Source organism: Meriones unguiculatus, chromosome 11 (genome assembly GCF_030254825.1).
Source record: "Meriones unguiculatus strain TT.TT164.6M chromosome 11, Bangor_MerUng_6.1, whole genome shotgun sequence".
NCBI lineage: Eukaryota > Metazoa > Chordata > Mammalia > Rodentia > Muridae > Meriones > Meriones unguiculatus.
In genome coordinates this window covers 49,036,245-49,060,648 of record NC_083359.1, presented here as the reverse complement: position 1 = coordinate 49,060,648, position 24,404 = coordinate 49,036,245, and the positions used below count along the sequence as shown (strand labels likewise).

Sequence of the window (24,404 nt, the reverse complement as noted above, 5' to 3'; positions counted from 1 at the left end):
TTTGGTTAAATGAGGACTGTAAAGGGTCATGTCACATAAATCACATGTACTCAGCCATTACATGTTGATACATGTGGCCATGCCCCCATTCATAGCGCAACGTGGGCATGTTCTGTCACTGTCACCCTCCCTCCTCCTGCAGAGTAGTGCCACTTCCTGCTGCCCCCACTAACATGTAGGGTCATGAGAAAAAGCTCCGTCTCAAGCCTGGCTCACCACTGGTTCTGCATGTTAAGCACAGGCATGTCATATAGCAGGTCCTTGGTCATCAGTTTAGGGACAAATAAATTTTACAAAAAAAAAAAAAAAAATCACCCCTATTTTTAAGACAAAACCAGGAACAGAAAATAACAGTGACATCTGAAGCCCATACACTTCCCAGGAGGCTTGAGTGCCCTAGGAACAGCAGGGGGCTACAGGCTGCAATCCCCAGACACTTGGTGCTGTGAGAGGGAATGTTTTCGAAAAGAAGCCTACACAGGAATTTCTCATGGCTTGTACACGTTAGCCAGAACTAGCTGGAGAAATCACAGTCACACATGAGAAAACCGCAGGACGCTCTCTAGGCCACCACATTCATAGCAGATGCAGCGGGTGGAACCAGGTACGAATGAGAGGCAGCAGCCTCAGCCTTGGAACTGGTTGGTGCCTTTCTCCAAAAGTGAAATGTCATGTTCTAGAGGTGAGGCTCCTTTCAGCCTTACTTCTGCACTGCAGCTGCCATTTCTGAATGCAGCTATGCTATCTTTCTTACTTAGCGGTGGCCTCTCTCTGCAGAGCCACATAAAGCTGGAGCCTGAGATAAAACAGACTTGAGGCACTTAAGTACACTACCTCAGGAAAGAGGATGAAAGAAAAGCCAAGAAACCCAGGCCTGGAGGCTAAAAACACTGCTCCCTCAAAACCACCTAGGGACCCATATAGCCTACTGAGCACCTGTGATCTATTATTGATAGGGAGAAAAAAAATTTCCAGCGTCCTCCACACACCCATGCTCACCTTGATAAACCTTCAACCACTCTGGCTACATACATTTCTTTGGCAAGACTGGAAGAGTAGGGGGTTATTTAAATACTGAGTGAGTCTTCCTAAGGTACCACCTTTTTTCTCAGCCATGACAACACCCTGTGGCCTCTAGGCAAGAGGGCTATTTTAGAAGAAAAAGGCCTCGCTGAAACAAAGCAACATTGTACAAAGAAAACCTAATTGGGTCACACTTCTGGTGAGTGGATTCAAAGGCTGAAATTAATCTCACATAGACAACAGATGCCAGGTGTACTTAGAGAAAAGGTACTTTTAAAGGAAAGACTCAAGGGCCTAGAACATACATGCTGAAGTGCTATTTCTTGTCAATTTAGTAGCTTAACATTTGCCAAGGTGGGGGAGGAAATGATGGGTTGTTTTAAGGTCCAAGATTACTCTCTAAACATTTTCAGTTGGCCAATAGCACAGATCTTCAACTTTTTTGTAAGCTGGGTTATCTGCAGAGGCATAAGCTAGAATGTATTGATCAATAGCAAACTTAATTACACTGGGTAAAAGTGATGGAAAATCAAACTACAAACATAACTGTGTACTAAAAAAGCGGGGGGGGGGGACAAGAAAACACTGTGCACAGAGGTGGCTTCCTGTAGGTTTGTTTCCCCTTTTTGTTTCACCGTTTTGTCTCTGGTTACTGCCTGTTGGCAGCCAGACATCAGTTGGCCCCAAAGTGTAAGAAATCCTCAGGATGAAAAACGTTAAACTGGAAAGATAATGGAAGCCAGTGTTATTTTTGTTCTGAACATTGCCAAAATGCCATTTATCACTTTGGGCACCCTGCAGGCAAAGGAGCAGTAGTTGTTAATGCGCCCCTGGGGACCAGGAGGTCCTGTTACAATCCTCTTTCGCATTTGCACGAGCATGGGGGCTGACAGTTAGTGTCTGGGCAATGTAGGTAAACTGTCTTTGAGTCTTTGGCACTGGAGAATACAGTATCTGAGCCGTCCTACCAGGCAGACTTTGGGAACCTGACATCTACCAACAATATATCCTGAGGGAGCAACTCTGAAGTCCTGCTAGGACAGGAATGGTCACTGGGAGACAGCAAACTGCTCAAGGACTTCCAGAGGCAAATGCTAACATCTGGCTTTTGAGCCTAGCAGGCTGGAAGAAAGTACATGAGTGTGCATCCATGCATATGTGCAGAGCTCACACTGCAGAGGTCCAGATGTCTGCCCATCATCTCAGGGATGCAGGTGGCTCTCTTTACAGCAAGTCAAGCCAGGCTGGGCCTCTCCCTTTGGAATAAGGCAGCTGTTCCCAGCTGTTTTTCCGGGGATTTCTGAAGAGTTGATTCTACTTACAGTTAGTGTGATTTGAATGTGAACTGTCCCCACAGGCTCACACATTTGGACACTTGGTCCCCAATTGGTTCTACTGTGAGAAGTCTGTGGGACCTTTAGGAGATGGCACTGTTTGGGAAGGCTGTGGAGCCTTTAGGTGGTGGCTCTGTTTAGGAAGGCTGTGGAGCCTTTAGGCGGTGGAGTCTTGATGGGGAATGTAGGTCATTGAGGTGGCCTGGAAGTTTTAAAGTACAGCAACACTTCTCTGCAACCTAAGTGCAGCCACACTGTGACCAGCCACCCTCTTCTCTTGCTACCATGTCTTCCCTGCCTTGATAGACTATGTCCCTCTGCAACTGTGAGCCAAAATAAACACTTTCTACCTTAAGCTGCTTTTGTTTTTCAAGGGTACTTTGTCATGGCACCAGGAAAGTAGCTAAAATAGTAAGACTGAATCTCTAAAAGTCTATCAGGGTGGCAGTTGGAGCTAAAAAGCCATGTTACTAAAGATGTGCTTGTCCGTGCCTTTGTTTCCTCCTCATGAGACAGGACAGGAGTGTTTCACCTCACAAAGCTGCTATGAGCCCTGAAGAAGCCAGTTCCCACAGCATGCAAATCAGCATGGGGATGGGGACCTGTGGCTGGTATCTATTATTTATATTACTAATTTAGCCTATTCATGCCTTATGCCAGTGTTCCCACCTGGTAGCCCCTTGACTTTATGTTCTTTTTACCACTGTGAATTTAGTATTAATCTTTAGGCTGACTCATATCCTATTTACTTAAAATTTATTTTTAAAGAAATTGTACCTCATCATGGTACATGGGAAAATAGAACTGTGTCATAACTGCGAGGCAAATGTAAAAATAAATGCAGTGAAAACAAACGACACCTGTTGTTGGCCAAAGGTGTCAATCACCAGCCTCTTGTGTTATGTAAGTTGGAGATAAGAGGGCATAAAGCTGTCCTTCAGAGACTAGACAGGCATGTCTAACTTGTAGCTCACAGGCCACATGTGTTCCAAAATAGTTATGACTGTGGCCCAGCACCCTATAGATGGTAATGTCCTATTGTACTATGAGATAGTTAGGCACTGCACACTAGAAACAGTAGAACATTGGTTCTCAATCTGTGGGTCTCATAGAAGCACTATGTGGGAGGGGCTCTCCCCCAGAGCTCTGCCATCCAGTTGCCGTCTTCTAAACTCTCAGCACACATGAGACCCTGCTCCCCCTCTCCCCCCACGGGGAGGCACAGCCCTCAAGAGGCATGGCCCTATTGAAGCTTCTGTCCTGATAAAGACAGAACATGGCCACTATGGGCACAGCTAAGCAAGCACCTGAAACATGATTAGTGTGACCAAGGAGCAGAAGTGCTCAATTTATTTGGCTTTAAATAATCTCAGTCTAAAGGAGCCATGTCTGGCTAGTGGCTGTGGTGGGAGAGAGACCAGTTCTACTGAGAAAGCTGCACAGGGCTTCTCACAGGCATGGGGTCATTTGCGGTTATGCCTTCAGCCACCTGCAAAGGGGATCCTTTGAAAGTAGACAATAAATTGCCACAGGATGTAATGAATGATTGTCTGTTTCAGCCTTCCTCACTGGTGAAGCCCCATGTGGAGGTTTCTTTTTTAGCTCCCTGTGAGGAATTAACATCTTTTCTTGTTAGCTATGAAATCACTCAAAATAACCAACTGCATTTCCATATCACAATGGCTGCCAGGAAGCCCTTAGGAAACTCAAATCACTGGGAAGGACCATGTTGGATCTCAGAATAAATAGTTTCTACTTTTTCCTTTTCAAACCTTTGAGTTTCCATTTTATTAGACTCTGGTATATCTTTCTCTTCTTTTTATCACTCTTTCTTATGAGCTCCTCTAGAAATTATCTCAAATATAAATAACATTCATGTTAAAAAATCTTGTAAGTAATTCCCAGTGGCACCATTATTTAAATAAGTCACTTTTATCCATTATCAGTGACATGGGGAACACTATACAAAGTTTCCTAAAATGTTTCCAAACACCAACCAGAAGCACTGTAAGACAAAGACTAATACAAATGTTATATATAGAACTAGAAACTTACACATCAAAATCCCCACAACTCTGGTTGCAAACCATCTGCAGAACACACAGGCCCTGCAGAGGACCTGAGGCACTCATGAGAATATCTTAGACAGCTCTGAGGACTGAGTGGGGACATCTGCAGTCTTGGCTTATCAAGACACCATGGTTCTTTTCAAGGGTAACCTAACTGGGCATGGCGGCACACACCTATAAACTACACACTTGCCAAGATCCTGTTTCAAAACAATAGCAATCTAGTTCTCATTTGGGGCATCATGTCTCATCTTTCACTCTCAGACAAGTGGTTGAATGAGATCAGTGCCAACCTGGGTACCAGCAATGGTTACAGGAGCCAAACTGAGCCAACCATGAAACCAAAATCCTTCACCTAACCTCAAGATTCAGCCATACACCTGAGATCCAAGATGGACTGAGACATGGCCCAGGTCTTCACTGAAGCCATGCAGACAGGTTAAGTGTGTGGTACTGCTGGGAAACAGCCATCAAGCCACAGACAGCCAGCAGAGTCACAGAGCAACAGCAACACAGGGTGACAATGGGAAACTCCATGTACATCCTCCCACCCTCCTGACCAAAGGCCATACACTACTCCACCTGGGAAGCTCTTGTAGATACACAAATAGTGCCAACATGCAAAGCATCATGGCTTTCCAAACGTGATGTGTGCATGAAACTCCAGACACTTACCTGATACACATGGAATGCGTTGGCTGCTTTGCCTCGGAGAAACACAGAAGGGATCCAGACATTGATCAGCGCCCGATTTGATCTGACCAGAATAGAGATGAGAGGGGCATTTTTACTTACAGAAAAAAGCAAAGCAGGCCAAGAGACTATTTTCTCCAATAAAAGGCATTTCAAACAAGGACACTTATACAACAGTCATACATCTAACAAGGAGATAAAGAAATATGTAATACTTATCAGTAGACCTCAGAAGACTATCTTTAAGGACCTTGGTTTAAAGGACACATATATATATATATATATATACATATATATATATATATATATATATATATCCTTTATATGGTACATAAAAGGATATGCATATACCTCTAAATTTAAATATGCAGTATATTCTCTGAAATAAAGTTTCATCTTGGGTTCTTACCAGCTAAGTGACCCTGGCCTAGGATGCAGCTGAAGCCCAGTAACCACATCTGATAAAGGAAGAGTAATAGGGAGCCTTGGGAGGTCATACCTAGTAACACCCAGTTTCTGGAGCACCCCCATGGAACCACCTACCTCTCCACTACCCTGGTTTCTGACCCCACCTCCATTTTCACACAATAGCTCAGGGAAACAATACCTGTGGTTTTGAAAGTGACAGCTACCTGGGGTTGCAGGGCGGGGGCGGAGGGGGGTAATGAAAAAGAATATATTAGAAAATCTCAGATGCCAGGTACAAATACCCTCCAAAACACTGTGTGAAGTGCAGTCATACTTTGCTTCAATTGTAAACTTGATACGCCTAAAGGAGGAACCTCAACTGTGGAACTGTTTCCATGGGACTGGCCTGTGGGCGTGTCTATGAGGCACATTCTTAATTGATAACTGAAGTGTGAGGCCCACTCTACTACAGCATTTGTATCTGAGGGTCAAGCTCATCTTGAACTTTGATCATTCTTTGCCCCCTCCTTGTTTTCTCATCTCCTACACCCACCATGGCAGCCTCCAAGACAGATGGGGCATATGACGACCTGTGCTGTCCATAGTCTCACCCCAGTGCTAACATACTCTGCAAAGCTCCAGGATTTTCACCCTATCAAAGAAGACACTAAGGCTCAGTGAGGTGAGCTTATCTGAGGTCACAATGTTGTAAGTGTGGTGCCTATGACACTGGTTTCCTGGTTCTAGACAAAGTGTTCATTCCAATGTCCTGTCTCCCCCATGCTCTAAGAGTAGATGTTCTAAATGAACCTTCTCAGAGGGAGGCATGACTTTTGCTGTTACCAAGACAAAGGCTCACTGTGTGTAGCTGCCCTTGAATTCCTGGGTCTAAAACTAGAGAGGCTGTGGTCATCCTCCAACCACAACCACGTGAAGAGGAGAAGTCTCTCCCTAGCCTTAAGCCCCATGTTCGTGAGGCGCCTAAGGGGACTATGGCTACCTAAAGGGAAAGTATATGAAGGATAACTGCCCCCTCAGGGGTTACCAGCAGAGCCATCAGACAGAATTGGAGCCAGTCAAATCCAGAGCAGTGCAGACTGTTCTGGGTGGGCCAGACAGCAGCGGGGAACAGGTGGCTACAGCAAGGTGAAGAGTGGAGTGTGGGCCTTGTGCAAAAGGACCATCCATCCTGCTCAGATGACCATGGCCTTGCAAGAGTGACAATTTAAAACTCTATGTAATACCTTCCCAATTTTAAATTCCAATTCAAAACCAGAATGATTATTAAATGCCCAAGGGAGAATAAGGCACAGTAGATGGCCTGGACCTCAGAAAATGTCCCCAGATCTATAACCAAATGGACCCTGTGTGACTTCATGGGCCTCTCTGCCTTCCCCTGTAGACTTCAGGACATGAGCTAGCAACAGGGTTCACTCTCTAAGGACCCATAAGAGCACTTGCATTACTTACATTTCAAAATCCGACAAACTCTGGTCTTCAGATGTTTGGCTCAAATCTCCAGGTACCTGCAGATAGGGAAAGAGGAGAAGGGAGAGAAATCATGGGTTACCACAGTTTGCATATTCACCAACAACTTCTGTCTCTCATGTAAAGTAGCTACTGGAAAACAATAAGATTTCATGGAGGGCTGGCTAGGGATGATACTGTAGTCATAAAAACATGCTGCCACGCGTGAGCTCAGTTATCTTTACAGAAAAAGCACTGTTAATCCTATTGAGATAATCACAGGCACATAAAAGCATGTAATTTTGGAGCCATGAAGGACTAATTAGGACTGGAGACATAAGATATCATCTGTGCAATGAAAAAAAAAAATCTACTGTCAGTGTGAGGAGTATTACAAATGTCACACCCAATATGTGATCACCAAAGGCCACTGCCCCCTCAAAATGGCTGCCCTTTACACCAGAATGTATGTGCAACTGCAAGCAGAAAGAACATGAATCCTGACTGACAAGAGCTATGTTAAAACAAGACTGGTGACAAAAATCAGTGTCATGATGGCTCCTACCAACAATGCTTGGGGTCCTAGCCATACACCACAGAGGTAAGTGAGAGGGACAGGAGGCATCAACAGCATGTGACCTCCACTGATCCCCTATCCCATAACATCAGATGGAGATGGGGAATCAATCATCAGGGCTGGCACAAAGGCTTACGATAGCTATGCGATGCCCATGCTGGAAGCTGCTAAACTGTGGTGATGATGGTGTTTCCCCACCACCCAGGGGAGGGGCTTCTTCTTGCCATCTGATTGAAGTTGACTAGAATTTTAAGAATGTGTACAAAGAAAGGGGAAGCACCTAGAACAGAGAAGAATGTAGCGAAGTGAGGGAATATTATCAACAAAATCGATCAATTTTTATGTCAATTTAAGGGGCCTCAATTTATGTCAATTTGACTGTTTGTCTCACTTGTGAAATCAAGAATTGGAGCTTCCATCTAGGAAGCAGCTACAAGCCAAGTCTGTCTAATTCAAAGTCTTTTGATAAAGACAAAGAAGAAAACAGCTAAAAGATGAAGTCTTGAGGCTCTTTTGTAAAGAAGGCTGGAAGAGACTATAAGGTGCTCCTTAAAGAAAGCTTAGCTGTAGAGACAGGAGTATGAGTGGTTGGGAGCCTGGGTCCTGACCTAACTTCAGCCCCCCTTCTTCCTGGCTCCAAGGCCCTGAGCAAATCAATTCTCTGAGAGACACTGTGATGGGTGGATTCAGAATCATCTAGAAGACTGGTAAGGCACACCTTTAGGTAAGTTAGTGAGGACTTTTCTGGAGGCGATTAGCTGAGAGAGTTCTGTGTTTAGAAGACTCAGGAAGCAGATACAGAATGGATGGCACCAGATCTGCAGGCCCTGGCTCAAAGTTATGTAAGCGTGTAGACCCTCTGACTAGCTGAGCTGCCAGGGAGTTCCGAGGAACCTCCAGGGATGTGACTCCTGTGAGCCACCGCCCATGCCAGGGTGGGATTTTTGTGACTATTGCTTTCCTGTGGGTGGTTGGAAAGAGCTGATATAACACATTCAGAAGGAGGGAGGCTGCAGGTATCAAGATCCCTAAAAAAAAAAAAAAAAGTCAGTTGCCTTTGAGTCATCCATGTCCCTTATAAGTAACCCCAATAAATTCATCAAGATGGGAGGAATGATTTCTTTGTCCCTGTTGGGGGTAAACAGACATTTGTTCATGTCTCCCCAGGTGAATACATGCAACCAAGAGAGAGGTCCACCCTCAATGGGAGTGCACCACCCTGAAATTCCCGGGAGCCCAGTGGAACAGAGGGGAAAAGAAGAAAGCCAGCCAATGCCAACATTCCTTCTTCCTGCTTCTCATCTAAGCTACACTGCTACTCCTCCTAACCATGACGGGCTGAAGCCCCTGCAACTGTGAGCCAAAATAAACAACCCATCCCCTTTAGGTCATGTATGTCAAGTATTTGGTCACAGTGATGGCAAAGCAGCAAATACATGCACTGTTCCCAACTTCACAATAGGTTAATTGTGACAATACCCACAACAACTCTCAGGGTTGTTCTGAGGATGAAAGTTACTGTAGAAGATACAGAATGGTACCTGGCACATCAAAGAACACAGTCACAGGCTACATGCTTGATGACAACATGGTAACCAGTGAGAAGTAAGAGCTGTACATTGTTATCCTGGGTGGTGCATGAAGAATATGTCTAGCTGGCCTGAGGGAACCTTTCAGCCCATGCAAAAAAGCCTAGAGGGAGAGTGACCCAGGTTCAGCATTTGTGGGTGTCTGCAGCAAGGCACTTAAACTGGGCCCCACCCACATACCTTTTCTACAAAAGTACTATCAAGAGACTCCTACAGACCCAACAAGGAGAAGCCTGCCCTGCCACTGAACAAACTGCACGCTCACAGAACCATATGCCTTCACTGGTCCAAGTGCTTATTGGACTGGGCTTTTGTGTCACGCCACTGTTTTTGTGACTATTACTTTTCTGTGAGTGGCTGGAAAGAGCTGATATAACATATTCAGGAGGCAGGAGGCTGCAGGTACCAAGATCCCTAAAAAGTGAGAGGGAGAGAACCTTTGCCAAAACTGACCTAGAAGCAACAACCCCAGGCACCAACCAAAACATGTCAGAGACCATCCTCAGGCAGCAGGTGGTAGCTCAGTGGGAGAACATTTGCCAGCATGGACAAGGCCCTGGATTCCATCCCAAAAACAGAACTTAAAACGTGTACAAACTATTCAACAATGTTAGTTACAGAATAATGGCCATGTAAGGAGGCCTGTTAGAAGAGTTTTTAAAGAGAAAGAGAGAGAGAGAGCACCATCCTAGATAATACACAAGGCAATTGTCAACAGTTAGCACTGACAACAGATGGGGAGTGAGATTGAGGAGAGAGACTCATTTTTCATTGCCTATCTTTCCATAAGATGGAATGGGCTATCTTCTGAGGTGCTCTGAAAAATGTAGGCGCTTCTAAATAATGAGCTGATTTTCTCTCCATTATGCAAAGATCTATAAAATAAATCTGTAAATGAGGAAAACCCTGGTGTAGATACAGACCTAATTAGGGTTCCAACATGGAGATTTAAGACCCACCTATTACCTGCGCCTGCTTTTGCATTAGGAACCTACAGATGTGAAACTCAAGGTACTGATGTCACACCCATTTTTATTTTGCTTGTTTGTTGTTGTTTTGAGATAGGTTCTCATGCAGCCCAGCCTTGAGCTCTTTCTATAGCTGAGGGTAACTTTGAGCTTTTGATCCTCCTCCTCTGCCTTCCAGTGCTGGGATTTCAGGCACACAACACTCCTGGGTTATACAGTACTGGCAATGGAACCTAGACCTTTATACATGTTGAGCAAGTACCCCAAGAATTGAACTACATCTCAGCCTGTAGTAAACCCTCTTGCCATACATGCATTTTGAAATAGAGTACTACAGGCTAAAACCTTGCATATAAGTGTGGTAGCTACCCAAAGTGTAATTTTGATAAAAGTTTAACAACATACTTAAAAGCTTGGTCTTTTTCAAAAACAGTGAGAGAATGAACATGGCCAGTAGTTCCTAAGTATAACAGTGTCTCTGTGTCAATACAGTTAGAACCAAATACAAATAGAAGATGACAGCAAATTCTGAGGAGTCTGAAACCTATTTTGTACTTTTTTGCAGTATTCTGTAAGAATATGTTTATTTTGTTTTGTTTAACAATTTATTCATTCCACATCTTGACTGTAGCTCCTCCCTTAACTCCTCCTGGGCCTACCCTCTCCCTATTCCCCATTCCCCTCCCCCAGTCCACTAAAAGAGGGAGTTCTCCTCCCCTTCCATCTGACCCCAGCCCATCAAGTCTTATCAGGACTGCCTGAATCCTCTTCCTCCATGGCCTGACAAGGCTGCATTGCCAGGGGGAAGTGATCAAAGAGCAGGCAACCAAGATCATGTCAGAGATAGCCCCTGCTCCCCTTACTGGGGAACACACATTGAGAGTGAGTTGCATATGGGCTACATCTGAGCAAGGGTCTAGGTACTCTCCATAAATGGTCCTTGGTTGGTGCATCAGTCTCTGCAGGAATTCCTAGGCTCAGATTTTTTAGCTTTGTTGGTCTCTTTGTCTCCTCCATGTCCTTCCATAAGACTGTGTTCTGCCCAAAATTTGGCTGTGAGCCTCTGCATCTGCTTCCATCCCCTGTTGGGTGGAGCCTTTCAGAGGACCTCTGTGGTAGCCTCCTGTCCTGTGTCCTCTTTCACTACTTCTGTTTGCCATTCTGAATGAGATTTAAGCATCCTCCCTAAGGTCCTCCTTGTTTAGCTTCTTTAGGTCTGTAGATTTTAGTATGGTTATCCTATATTATATGGCTAATATCCAATTATAAGTGAGTATATACCATGTCTGTCTTTTTGCTTCTGGGATACCTCACTCAGGATGATCTTTTCTTGTGGCTCACACCTTTAATCCCGGCAGAGGCAAGGTGGATCTCTGTGAGCTCAAGGCCAGAGAAACCCTGTTTCAAAAAAACAAAAAGAAAAAACCAAAAAAAACAGTCCCAGAAAGAAAGACCTGCCCAAGTATGGATACAAACTCAAGAAGATATTTTAACTGATACACATTCTAGAGCAACCTGTGTGTCTATCACATTATTAAGGCAAATATTCTTTCTCTAGCTTCTCCCGGGCCTGCTGAAGCTTACGAAGTCACAGGAAGCCAGATGGGAAAGATTTTGTGTTCAGAGTCACTGGTATATGTGGGATAGGAAAGGTCAGAGCCAGGGCTCTGGAGCCATGTGCCTGTCTCTCATCTCTGTGGCACCCACGGGGAGTGCAGACATGGCTAGGACTCCAGTGGCAGAGGGGCAGCTCTCAGCCACTGCTTCTCCCTGAATCTCTCCTCAGTGCTGGGCTGGAGACAGTTTTTCTTAACTGAGAAGGGATTCACAGGCTGTAAGGACAGCAGCACCAGCGCACCAGAGCTGCCATCTGAAAGGTAGCAGTGTCCCCAGGAGCCCACCTCAAAAGAACCCCTGAATGTGTGTCCCACAAAGTGGACACCAAGGGCAACCAAAGGGAAAGAAAGGAGAAGGCAGATACAAGCATCAAGCTACATTTACAGAACAAAGTGCTTCCCAAGGAGAAGGAGGTGGCACCAGGTGTTTTCCTGACAGTAAGTGTCCTTCAGGGGTTTTCTGGGAACATTCTAGACAGGGAATATCCATGCTCAGGGGTTGTTAAGTCCTGCCGGCTTAGAGGCTTTTCTTCTAATTCTGTGGTATTACCAGGATCAGGAAGCTGGGAGATATTTATGTGTCTTCCTCAATACTGGAAAAGCTGCTTGGAAAAAAAGGCTGTGGCCTTGGGGGCCTTTTGGGTGCCAGGATAGTGGACAGGCTAGGCTCTGCACCAAGTATACAGTGGTGACTGAGGGTCAAGGTCAATGTACTTCTGTTCTGCCATCTGTCCAAAATGATGCCAGATGTTCTCTGGGGCTCACACCAATGTCCAAAAGCTACTTTTTTTTTTTCTTTTTCAGTGCTGTGGCTACTATATGCCACACCACAGCACCCACTAAGTTAGAACCCCAGTCTCTTTTTTTATTTTGTATTTTGAAAAAAGGTCTTACTGAATTACCAGGGATGGCCTTGAACTTGATCTTGAATAAAGACAGGCCAGGCCTTGAACTTGGAATCTCCCTGCCTTAGCCTCCAAATAGTTTGGTTTATAAATCTGTGCCACCAGGCTTGGCCAGAATGCTGATTCCATAGTACATTCAGGCAATAAATATGGTGGAACACATATTTTATAAGGAAAATCAGCTTCCTTTTGATGCTAACCACAAGCATATCTTTGACCTCCTAAAACCTGAGGAATCTGAGAAGACCCAGCTGTGGGCTCTGGGCTCTAGACTCCTCTTTGGATTACACTCTATGCAGGCATAATGAAGTGACCCCAGAAAAAGACTGTTCCCTATTGGCTTGTGATCTAGGAAGTCATGAGGCAACTGTAGGGTACAAGGATAACAAAACCCATCATTGGAGAAACATACCAAAGGGATTCTTGGGTCTCCCTGGAGCACAAGCCCCCAGTGCTTTGCACAGTAGGATAGAGAGTGTAACAGGAGATGGCAGAGCCCACTCCCAGCTTATGCCAGCATGGTTTTCACTACCTTTTCTGACTCAGGATTTCCTGGGGAGTGGGAGCAGTCACAGACCAAACCCAGTAGCTCTCAATGATCATAATACTCTACCCTCACTGTCACTGTGGAACTCTAGCCAGAGTCCTGTCACTGACTTGTCAGGTCCCCACACTTAAAAAGACACCAGAGGGTCTGCCCCAAATGCCCACTATGTGCTGCCTAAATGCTTCTGAAATTTCTCTAAGGAGAGGGAGGGGAAAGGGAAGAACAAAGAGATGGCAAGAGAGGAGAGGAAAGCAGAAAAGAAAGACGAAGAGAAAAGGAACCACTAGCTAGCCTTTTCGAGCCAGAGGGGAAAGCACAGTTTCTCCCGTCAGTAGAATCAGGGCATAGGTAGAGATAGAAAAGGTGGCAGAAAACAGGGCCTGATGGTGAAGCTATGCCAGAAGCTTACCCACAAGGGAGGATGAGAAAAGAGGATCATAAGCTCAAGTCCAGCCCAGGCAACTCAGAGACAAATCCTGCCTCAAAATAAAAAAGCAAACTGTACCTACAGTAACAAGGGGCAAATAAGAAGCTGTCACCACATGTCACCTAATGTTACCTGTGCTACAAAGCACTTTCATAAAGACCCTACCCCAGTGGGCTGCTGGGCCAAGGTGTCATCTCTACCCACAGGGAAGTCATGAGGACTCACATGTACAAACCCCAGAGGAAGCAAAGATGTCAAGAGCCCAATCCAGGCTGCCAGCCTCCTCCGTAACCCTGTGCACTCACTCACTATGGGGAAAGGAGCACCCAACACTAGTGAAGACTGGAATCCACCTCCAGGTGGACACATACCCTTGTCTCCCCCCTGGAAAGTTAATGCAGTTGAGCAGGTCAAGGGCCTAGTTTGGCGAGCACTCTTAGAAGAAAGGTTTACTGTGAGATCCCTTCTTCCCTAATGTAGTCCCAAGAAGCTGCCATGAGGTTCAGTAGGGTTGGTGGGCTGTTTGGAGCTTGAGCTGGAAAGGCCTGTCCCTTTCTGATGCTGCTGTCAGAGCCCACATTCACTATCCCTGGCACTGTGAACTTCCTTATTCATACTCCCTGCTACGTGACTGTCTGCTGTCATTATGACTGACCTCCACACCAGCTTTTTTTTTCCCTTTCTCTCCTATATTCCCTTCCCATGTGTAGAGAGCACGGGGTCCATATGCTTATAGGTAGCCATACAGAAACCAGAATGTTAAACAGGCAGGCTTTCCTCCTTTACGAAAGGAATGTGCACACCTGTTTCCATCCAGAAGGCTGGAAATGGATGTGTAAATAACCTGGTAATGTTTGTTACTCTGTGTAGCCATGCTTCACCAGACTCCGTCAGACTCCTGAGCATACTTTCTCAGTCAACAGAACCCATTCTATGGAAGAGGTCATAGGTATTTGCAAAAGACATGTACTTTTACAGTTTCCATGTAGCCATATCCTAAGTTTTATGATAATTGTCACAAGAAAACCAATTTTATGTGCTGTGTTTAAATGTTAAAAAAAAAAAAAAAAAGTGGAGGGCCAAGATGGCGGCACCAGGAGAACACTGTGTCTGAGCAGCAGGACATTTTCCATACAGTGACCAAGAGACTGAACTATGGGGCCTAAAACAACAGTGATCATGTTTCCCAGGTGAGAGGAAACCCCCACAGCGTGGGAACCAGTAGGGTCCAAGCTCAGGCCACCCAGCCAGAACTTGGAAGAGATCACGGGTCCCGAGGGCACTAGGTCCCCGGACCAGAGCCATAGGCCTGCGAGTCCCAATCACCTTCCCAGGCTGATCGGTGGATACATAAACACCAGAGACTGGGAGTCCCAGTCACGAAAAAAACCCTCGGGAAGGAAAGTAGTGAGACTGGCCATGGGTAACCCAGTCTTTACCTGGAAAAAGCTTCGCAGACCAGCAGATCCGAGCCGCCATCACTGAACTGGGCTCCCACTGACAGTGCCAGCACTGAGAAAAGCTGCGCACACAGCTCACCAGTACAGACAGCTGTGCACCCCAGGGCAACAGAGCCTGGGAATACCTGTCGGGAGAGGCCCCCAAAGGGAAAGGAAGGAAACAGAGCTGACTAGGACCACCGAGGCTTTCCCGGGGGAAAGTCTCCCGCAGACCAGCGGGTACGTGCCGCCATTACTGTTCCGGGCCGAAGCAGGGATCACAGAGTTGTTGGGCACCCAGCTCACACAGACTAGAGGGCGGGTGTGTGCGCCACCAGCCCAGAGACCTGCTTTGTACCAACTACTCCTCACAGACAGAACTGTGCGCCCCAGGACACCAGAGCATTGGAGTCACTGTCTGGGGAAACCCTCACAAGGAACAAAGGAAAGGGGATGGACCTAGACCACCCAATATATCCCTGGAAAAGGTCCCGCAGAAAGGCCCAACCCAGGGACCTGCTGTGCCCCAGATAGACTGCTGTTACCAGGAGAGCAGTATTCACCCGCCACAGATTACCCCTTGGGTACCAGGGCACAGAGCCCCAACCTCAGACCTACAAAAGCCCAGGATCCCTGAGATCAACCCCCAGATATTGCTCCAAGGGGCAATCAGTTATCCCTAACAAAACCGACCTAACCACGGGACTCACAGGTTACAGCAGCAGATCACTAAATTTACAGCAAGAAACTTAGAAGCAGGGCAGCTATCTTCAGGACTTCGCCAGGTGAGAGGAGAGCCCTCTCAACTAACAAGGACCACAGTTACCACCCAGGTCTCTATGCTATAGCAACTCCTGAAAAACACAGGCCATCCAGTGACTATATCCAAAAACCTGAGAAGGCTTCCTTCAGGAAAAACCATCTTTCTGCCAACGAGATTCTCACCTCCACAGGATTCCAGGAACCACCAGAAACTAACCACAAACACCTAGGATAGCCCAATGGGTAGAGGCCAGCGTAAAAGTTCAACCAACAAAAGCCAGAGCAATATGGCATCTCCCGAACCCAATTATCCCGGGGCAAGTAGCCCTGGACACCCCAGCATAATTGAAATTCAAGAAGATGACCTAACATCTATGATCATGAAGAAGATAACAGAGGAAACAAATAAAATACGTAAAGAAATAGAGGAAGCTGCAGCCAAACAGTTTATGGCCTTTAGAGAGGAAATGCTTAAACCACTGAATGAAATAAAAGAAAGAGGATCATTCAAACAAACAGGTGAAAAATTTTAAGGAAAAAGAGGAAAATACAGTCACACAGATGAAGTAAATCAACCAAATAGCTCAAGATCTGAAGATATAACTGGAAAAATTTAAAAAAAAAAACACACAAATGGAAGAAATTGTGAAGAGAAAGAACTTAGGGAAGAAAACAGGAACTACAAAGGTTAGCATAAGCAATAGACTACAGGAAATGGAAGAAAGAATCTCAGGTGTGGAAGATACAATGGAAGAAATAGATATATCTGTCAAAGAAAATGTTAAATCTAAAAAATGCCTGACACAGACCGTCCAAGAATTTCAAGACAACATAAAAAGACAAAACCTAAGAATAATAGGAATAGAGGGAAAAGAAGATTCCCTCCTCCAAGGCCCAGAAAATATTTTCAACAAAATCATTGAAGAAAATTTTCCCAAGTTAAAGGAGAGGCCAATAAGAATACAAGAGACCTACAGAACACCCAATAAATCAGACCAGAAAAGAAAATCCTCCTGCCACATAATAATCAAAACCATAAGTATACAGAACAAAGAAAAAATACTAAAAGCCGCAAGGGAAAAAGCCAAGTAACATATAATGGCAAACCCATCAGAATCACACCGGACTTCTCAACAGAGACTATGAAAGCCAGAAGGGCCTGGAAGGATATCATGTAACCCTAAGAGAACACAGATGTCAGCCTAGGCTACTGTACCCAGAAAAACTCTCAGTCCTCATAGATGGAGAAAACAAGATATTCAATGACAAAAACAAATTTCAACAATACCTACACACAAATCCAGCGTTACAGAAGATACTAGAAGGGAAAATGCAACCCAAGAAAACTAGTTACTATCCAGAAAACACAGGAAATAACTAACCTCACTACAGTAAAACAAAAAGCAACCAAGCACACAACCTTATGACCACAGCCAACATCAAAATCAAAGGATCTAACAGCCACTGGTCATTAATCTTTCTCAACATCAATGGACTCAATTCTCCAATAAAAAGACACAGACTAACAGAATGGATGCATAAACAAAACCCAGAAATCTGTTGCATACAAGAAACACACCTAAGGCACAAAGATAGACATTACCTGAGGGTAAAGGGTTGGAAGACGGCTTTCCAAGCAAATAGACCCAAGAAGCAAGCAGGAGTATCCATTCTATTACTTGATAAAATAGACTTTCAACCAAAATTAATAAAAAGAAATGGATAAGGACACTTCATACTTCATTCCACCAGGAAGACACCACCATCATGAACATCTATGCCGCAAATACAAGGGCACGCACATTTGTAAAAGAAACATTGATAAAATTTAAACCACATATAGATCCCCACACATTAATAGTGGGCAACTTCAACACCCCACCCTCAACAAAGGACAGGTCAACAAAACAGAAATTAAACAAACAAACAAAAAATTCTCTGACAGAGGTCATGAATCAAATCGACCTAACAGACATTTATAGAACGTTACACCCAAACACAAAAGAATTTACCTTCTTCTCAGCACCTCATGGAACCTTCTCCAAAATAGACCATATAGTTGGTCACAAAGCAGACTCAACAGATACAAGAAGATTGAAATAATCCCTTATATCCTGTCTGATCAACATGGAATAAAGCTGGACCTCAACAACAACAGAAACTGCAAAAAGATTACACACATAAGGAAACTGAACAACTTGCTACTAAATGACAGCTGGGTTAGAGAAGAAATAAAGAAATTAAACTCTTCCTAGAAATCAATGAAAATGAAGACACAACATACCCAAACTTGTGGGACACAATGAAAGCAGTGCTAAGAGCTAAGAGAGTTCATAGCACTAAGTGCCTTCAAGAAGAAATTTGAGACAGCTCATTCAAGCAACTTAATGGCTCACTTAAAAACCCTAGAAAAAGAAGAAGCAGACACACCAAAAAGGAGTAGATGGCTACAAGTAATCAAACTCAGGGCTGAAATCAATCAATTAGAAACAAATAAAACAATTCAAAGAATCAATGAAACCAAGAGCTGGTTCTTTGAGAAGATCAACAAGATCGACAAACCCTTAGCCAAGCTAACTAAAAGGCAGAGAGACACCACACAAATAAACAAAATCAGAAATGAAAAGGGGAACATAACTACAGACACTGAGGAAATCCAAACAATCATTAGGACTTACTTCAAAAGTCTGTATGCCACAAAATTTGAAAATATAATGAAATGGACAATTTTCTTGATCGATTTGACTTACCAAAGCTGAATCAGGACCAGGTAAATCAAATAAATAGTCCTATATCCCCCAAGGAAATAGAAGCAGTCATCAAAAGTCTACCATCCAAAAAAAGCCCAGGACCAGATGGTTTCAGCACAGAATTCTACCAGACCTTCAAAGAAGAGCTAACTCCAGTTCTCTTCAACCTATTCCACAAAGTAGAAACAGAAGGAACATTACCAAACTCATTCTATGAAGCCACAGTCAGCTTGGTACCTAAACCTCACAAAGACCCAACAAAGAAAGAGAATTTCAGGCCAATCTCCCTTATGAACATTGATGCAAAAATACTCAACAAAATACCTGCAAACCAAATCCAAGAACACATCAAAGATATCATACACTATGACCAAGTAGGCTTCATCCCAGATATGCAGGGGTGGTTCAATATATGGAAATCCATCAATGTGATCCACCATATAAACAAACTGAAAGAAAAAAAACCACATGATAATCTCCCTAGTTGCTAAAAAAGCATTTGACAAAATCCAACATCCATTCATGGTTAAAATCTTAGAGAGATCAGGGATACAAGGCACATAACTAAACATAGTAAAAGTGATATACAGCAAGCCTTTAGTCAACATCAAACTGTACGAAGAGAAACTTAAAGCAATCCCACTGAAATCAGGGACAAGACAAGGCTGCCCACTCTCTCCATATCTCTTCAACATAGTTCTGGAAGTCCTTGCTAGAGCAATAAGACAATTGAAGGAGATCAAGGGGATACAAATTGGAAAGAATTATCACTATTTGCAGATGATATGATAGTATACTTGAGTGACCCCAAACACTCTACCAGGGAACTCCTACAGCTGATAAACACCTTCAGCAAAGTGGCCAGACACAAAATTAACTCAAAAAAATCAGTAGCCCTTCTGTATACAAAAGATAAAAGGGCTGAGAAAGAAATTAGGGAAACAACACCCTTCACAATAGCCACAAAGGACATAAAGTACCTCGGAGTAACCCTAACCAAGCAAGTCAAAGATTTGTATGAAAAAAATTTCAAGTCTCTGAAGAAAGAATTAGAAGAAGATATCAGATGATGGAAAGATCTCCCATGCTCATGGCTTGGCAGGATTAACATAGTAAAAATGGCCATCTTACCAAAAGCAATCTACAGATTCAATGCAATGCCCATCAAATTACCAACACAATTCTTTACAGACCTGGAAAGAAAAATTCTCACCTTCATAGGGAATAACAAGAAACCCAGAATTGCTAAAACAATCCTCTACAATAAAAGATCTTCAGGAGGTATCTCCATCCCTGATCTTAAGTTGTACTATAGAGCAACAATACAAAAAACTGCATGGTACTGGCACAGAAACAGAATGGTGGATCAATGGAATCCAATAGAAGACCCTGACATAAATCCATACACTTATGGACACCTGATTTTTGACAAAGATGCCAAATCCATTCAATGGAAAAAAGACAGCATCTTCAACAAATGGTGCTGGTCCTTCTGGATGTCTACATGTAGAAAAATGAAAATAGATCCATACCTATCACCCTGCACAAAACTGAAGTCCAAGTGGATCAAAGACCTCAACATAAAACCAGACACATTAAATCAGTTAGAAAAAAAAAATGGGGAAGACCCTAGAACTCATTGGTACAGGAGATAACAGAACACCAACAGCACAGGCTCTAACAGCAACAATCAAAAAATGGGACCTCATGAAACTGAAAAGCTTCTGTAAAGCAAAGGACATCGTCATCAAAACAAAACGACTGCCTACAGATTGGCAAAGAATCTTCACCAACCCTTTATCTAACAGACGGTTAATATCCAGTATAGATAAAGAACTAAAGAAGCTGAAAAGCAGCAAACCAAGTAATCCACTTAAAAAAATGGGGAACAAAGCTAAACAGAGAATTCTCTGTAGAGGAATATTGAATGGCAGAGAAACACTTAAAGAAATACTCAACTTCATTAGCCATTAGGGAAATGCAAATCAAAACAACCCTGAGATTTCACCTTACACCCATCAGAATGGCCAAGATGAAAAACTCAAGTAACATCACATGCTGGAGAGGTTGTGGAGAAAGGGGAATCCTTCTCCACTGCTGGTGGGAATATAAACTTGTACAACCACTCTGGAAAGCAATCTGGTGCTTTCTCAGACAACTAGGAATAGCGCTTCCTCAAGATCCAGCCATACTACTCCTAGGCATATATCCAAAAGTGACTCAAGTACACAATAAGGACATTTGCTCAACCATATTTGTAGCAGCTTTATTTGTAATAGCCAGAAGCTGGAAACAGCCCAGATGCCCTAAACTGAAGAATGGATGCAGAAATTGTGGTACATCTATACAATGGAGTATTACTCAGCAAGGAAAAATAAGGAAATGATGAAATTTGCAGGTAAATGGTGGGACCTGGGAAGGATCATCCTGAGTGAGTTGTCCCTGAAGCAAAAAGACACACATGGTATATACTCACTCATATAGACATACAACATAGGACAAACCCACTATAACCTGTGCATCTAAAGAAACTAAGCAAGAGAGAGGACCCTAACTAAAATGTCCAATCCCTATCAGTGGACTTGGGGAGGGGCATGCATGAAGAAGGGGGAGGGAGGGTAGGATAGGGAGGGGAGGAGGGAGGGGCTTATGGGAAGATACAAAATGTATAAAGTGTAATTTAAAAAAAGAGATTGTGAGGAATATTGGTGAAAAGCAGTTTCAAAATAAAGACTAATTTATAATGCCTGAAAAAAAAAAAAAAAACTGAACTGCCCAGGGTCAGACTCCAGAAGTTTGAACCAGCCTGGATGACTAGGTCATGCTGAACTAGGTGGGTTTCCTTCTGGCCTCTCTCTGGATCACTCCTGTGCCAGCGAAGGAGCTTACAGGGATCCCATACTGTGGGGATCTTCAAGATGGACATAAATTGTCCTTGAGCTTCCTTTTGACTCCACACTTAAGTTCTTATATGATACTAAGAACCCCAAGAGGGAACCCCAGTAACATATATCTACCATGACTCCCCAAGATTTCCAATGAAATTTCTTTCTTTCTTTCTTTCTTTTTTTTTTTTTTTTTTTTGGCCTTTTTAAAATTCTTTGATCAGAGAAAATGAGCCCTTCAACTTGGAATCCTCCTGTATCAGACTCCTAGGTGCTGTGATTACAGGCATTTGCCGCCATGCCCAGTTTGATTATGCTTTTTAAGCCATTATCTTCCTGGAGTTTGACATACAGTAACATAAGCCCATAAAAACTGTCCAAGGTAACACAACAAGCAAGTCAGTACCAGCAGCAGGATTTGAGCTCAGACACCTGGATCTTGAACAGCCATTTACACTACAAAGGTCTCCCACAGACAATTGTCCTTGCTTACACTCTGCCTCTCAGAAGCCTAGAAGGTGATGATGGAGTTCACATTCAGAGCTTCGCTGTGGAGTGCCTCTGACACAGAGAAGGTGTCTGAGGAGTCTTCACTCTAGAACACACCTTCCCGAGCCTCAGAATGAGCTGCCTGCTCCACTGCTCCCCTATACCATCCACCTATTCTGGAGTGCCATCACTTCACACTGGTTTTCTGTGATTGTCCCCATCTCCGTGAACAGACAGGAGTCTGCATTTCCCTGCTCTACCACTGCTGTCTACTGCTCTCCCCACTACCACTAAGCAGCCTGCTGTAACACCTGGCACACAACAGGTACTGACTAAATGAATGAATCTTATTTCCATTCTGAAGTATCAATCAATTTTTAAACTGCTTTGCAGCAATTCCAAATCTTCATGTGTGGTTAAGATAAGTTAGTTAGAGGATAAAAAAAGAACCAAAGAAAAATAATTGTATTTGTCTTTTAATTTAAAAGTGTTCAGATTCACTGCTCAAAAGAAAAAGCCAGAAGAAACATGACAGCCACAATGAACATTTGTCCCAACCATGAAACGGCACAGGGATCTGTATGTGCCAGAACCATTCTCTCATGTGTTTGTTTGCAAATAGCCTTGCCATAGACAATCAGCTCTCATTTTTCTCAGCCAAACAGGAGAACTATTTTCCAACCCACCGACACTCCTGCTTTCCTCATTTTAAAATAAGGAACGAAATGTGAAAGGGCATAGCTCTTATCTTCTGACTGGAGTGGCCAGGCCAGCAGAGGCTCAGCTACAGCATGATGTTGTCCTGCACTTTCACTACCATGACAGGGACTCAAAGGGGTCTGCACCACATGCACCGTGCTTGTCTCTTTGTTAATTTGCCTGGTTTGCAAATACACAATCACATGTATCAGATGTTTGTGGTTTTAAAAAATACTCAAGGCCAAAGATTCTGGGGCTAGCGACTACGAGTCCTTTTCTTTTATCCTCTGTGTAGCCTGGAAAGTGTCTGTGGATTCACTTTTGATGGGTCACATTTCCTCGTAAGGTTATGAGTGTTTCAGGAGCAATGTTCTTAGAGCCAAGATGGCATTAGGCATATGTGAGATTGCTCATGAATGTTCATACTGCATGGACAAAGGAGTAGACATCCCAATGGACAGATGGATGAATGGATGGCTAGAGGAGGGAAAGGAAGGAAGGAACATATGTAAATGATTGGTTTACTTAGAGTGGGCACCAGCTTCTTCCTGTGTAATTAAGATGCTTAGACAGCATATGCCTGAAGCCAGATATACAAGGACACACTGCAGCACCATGCATGGCAACACGGGCTTGGGAGGAAGTCATGAATAGTTATATAAACACACAGGCAGAGCCAGACCACACAGTTACCAGGCAAATTGTAATCCTCCTTCTCTGCTAATGAGGAAAAGCCTACAGAACACCAAAGCCAAGGCCTGACACAAAACAGGTGGCAGGGAAGAGGCTGCCTTTGTGAAGAGGGAGTGCGCTCTGTATGCCATGCACTTGGATTGAACATTTGGAAGAAAGGATACTCGAAACAAAGATCAGAAAGAAAGAAAAAAAAAAACCTTTTCACTCTGTAAAATTTGGTACCTTGAAATTTTTACTATGTACAGTGCAAGCTGTTAACTTTCTCAATATACGTTTAATAATCACTCAATTTTATATACATATAGAAAAATAGAGGAAGAATGCTTGCCTCTGGGAAGGGAGCATTGACAGGCCAGAAAAAGGCATAGAGAGGCACTCTGGGATAAGCCAAAGTTCAACGGGAACCTTGGGGAAAAATATGTGGTGATGTCTGCAGTTTTTAAAAACTAAATAAAAAATTCACTAATGAAGGTAGATGGATGAATAATGGAAAATAGATGAATAAATAGTGAGTGGGTAGATGGATAAGTATTAAGTGATAAATGGACAAACGATGGGCAATAGATGGATAAATAATAGAGATGGTTGGATAAATGATGGGTGAACAGATGGATAACAAATAATGGGTGGATAAATGATAGGTAGTGGATGGATGGATAATAGAGATGGATGGATAAATGGTGGGTGAGTAGATAGACAGATAACAGATGACAGATGGGTAAATGGTGGATGATGGAGAGATATATGAGTGACAAAGTGGATACAGGAAGAAGTTAGTGACAGAACTTTAGTGGTAAATAAGCCAGTATTCAGTGAAAAAATATTTTGTATAGAAAAATAGCTGAATTTTGTTTCGATTCTCTGTAACAGAGAATTAACCACCTCAAAAATACTTTCTTACTTTTATTCAGCTCTATTCTTTATTAATTAATTAATAAAGTTCTTGTTTTGTTTTGTTTTTTTCTAAATTCTGCAACATTTGTGTATGTATTAGCTCTCTGGGAAAATCTATTTAGATTTCTTTCCTCATCTAAATAAGTCTGGCGTTGACTTGACTTTAA

At 43.5% G+C, this 24,404-nt stretch overlaps 1 protein-coding gene across 3 annotated transcripts in view; it reads right to left on the bottom strand.

Annotated features, from left to right (window-relative positions):
* Snx29 (sorting nexin 29) overlaps positions 1–24,404 on the bottom strand; it is a 423,868-nt gene that overhangs the window by 97,529 nt on the left and 301,935 nt on the right. For all 3 annotated transcript variants that reach the window (XM_060364193.1, XM_060364194.1, XM_060364195.1), the window contains 2 exons: positions 6,998–7,053; positions 5,102–5,183 (listed from right to left, as the gene is read on the bottom strand). In XM_060364193.1, the coding sequence (XP_060220176.1) occupies positions 5,102–5,183; positions 6,998–7,053 (138 nt within the window). The remainder of the gene's footprint in view (positions 1–5,101; positions 5,184–6,997; positions 7,054–24,404) is intronic.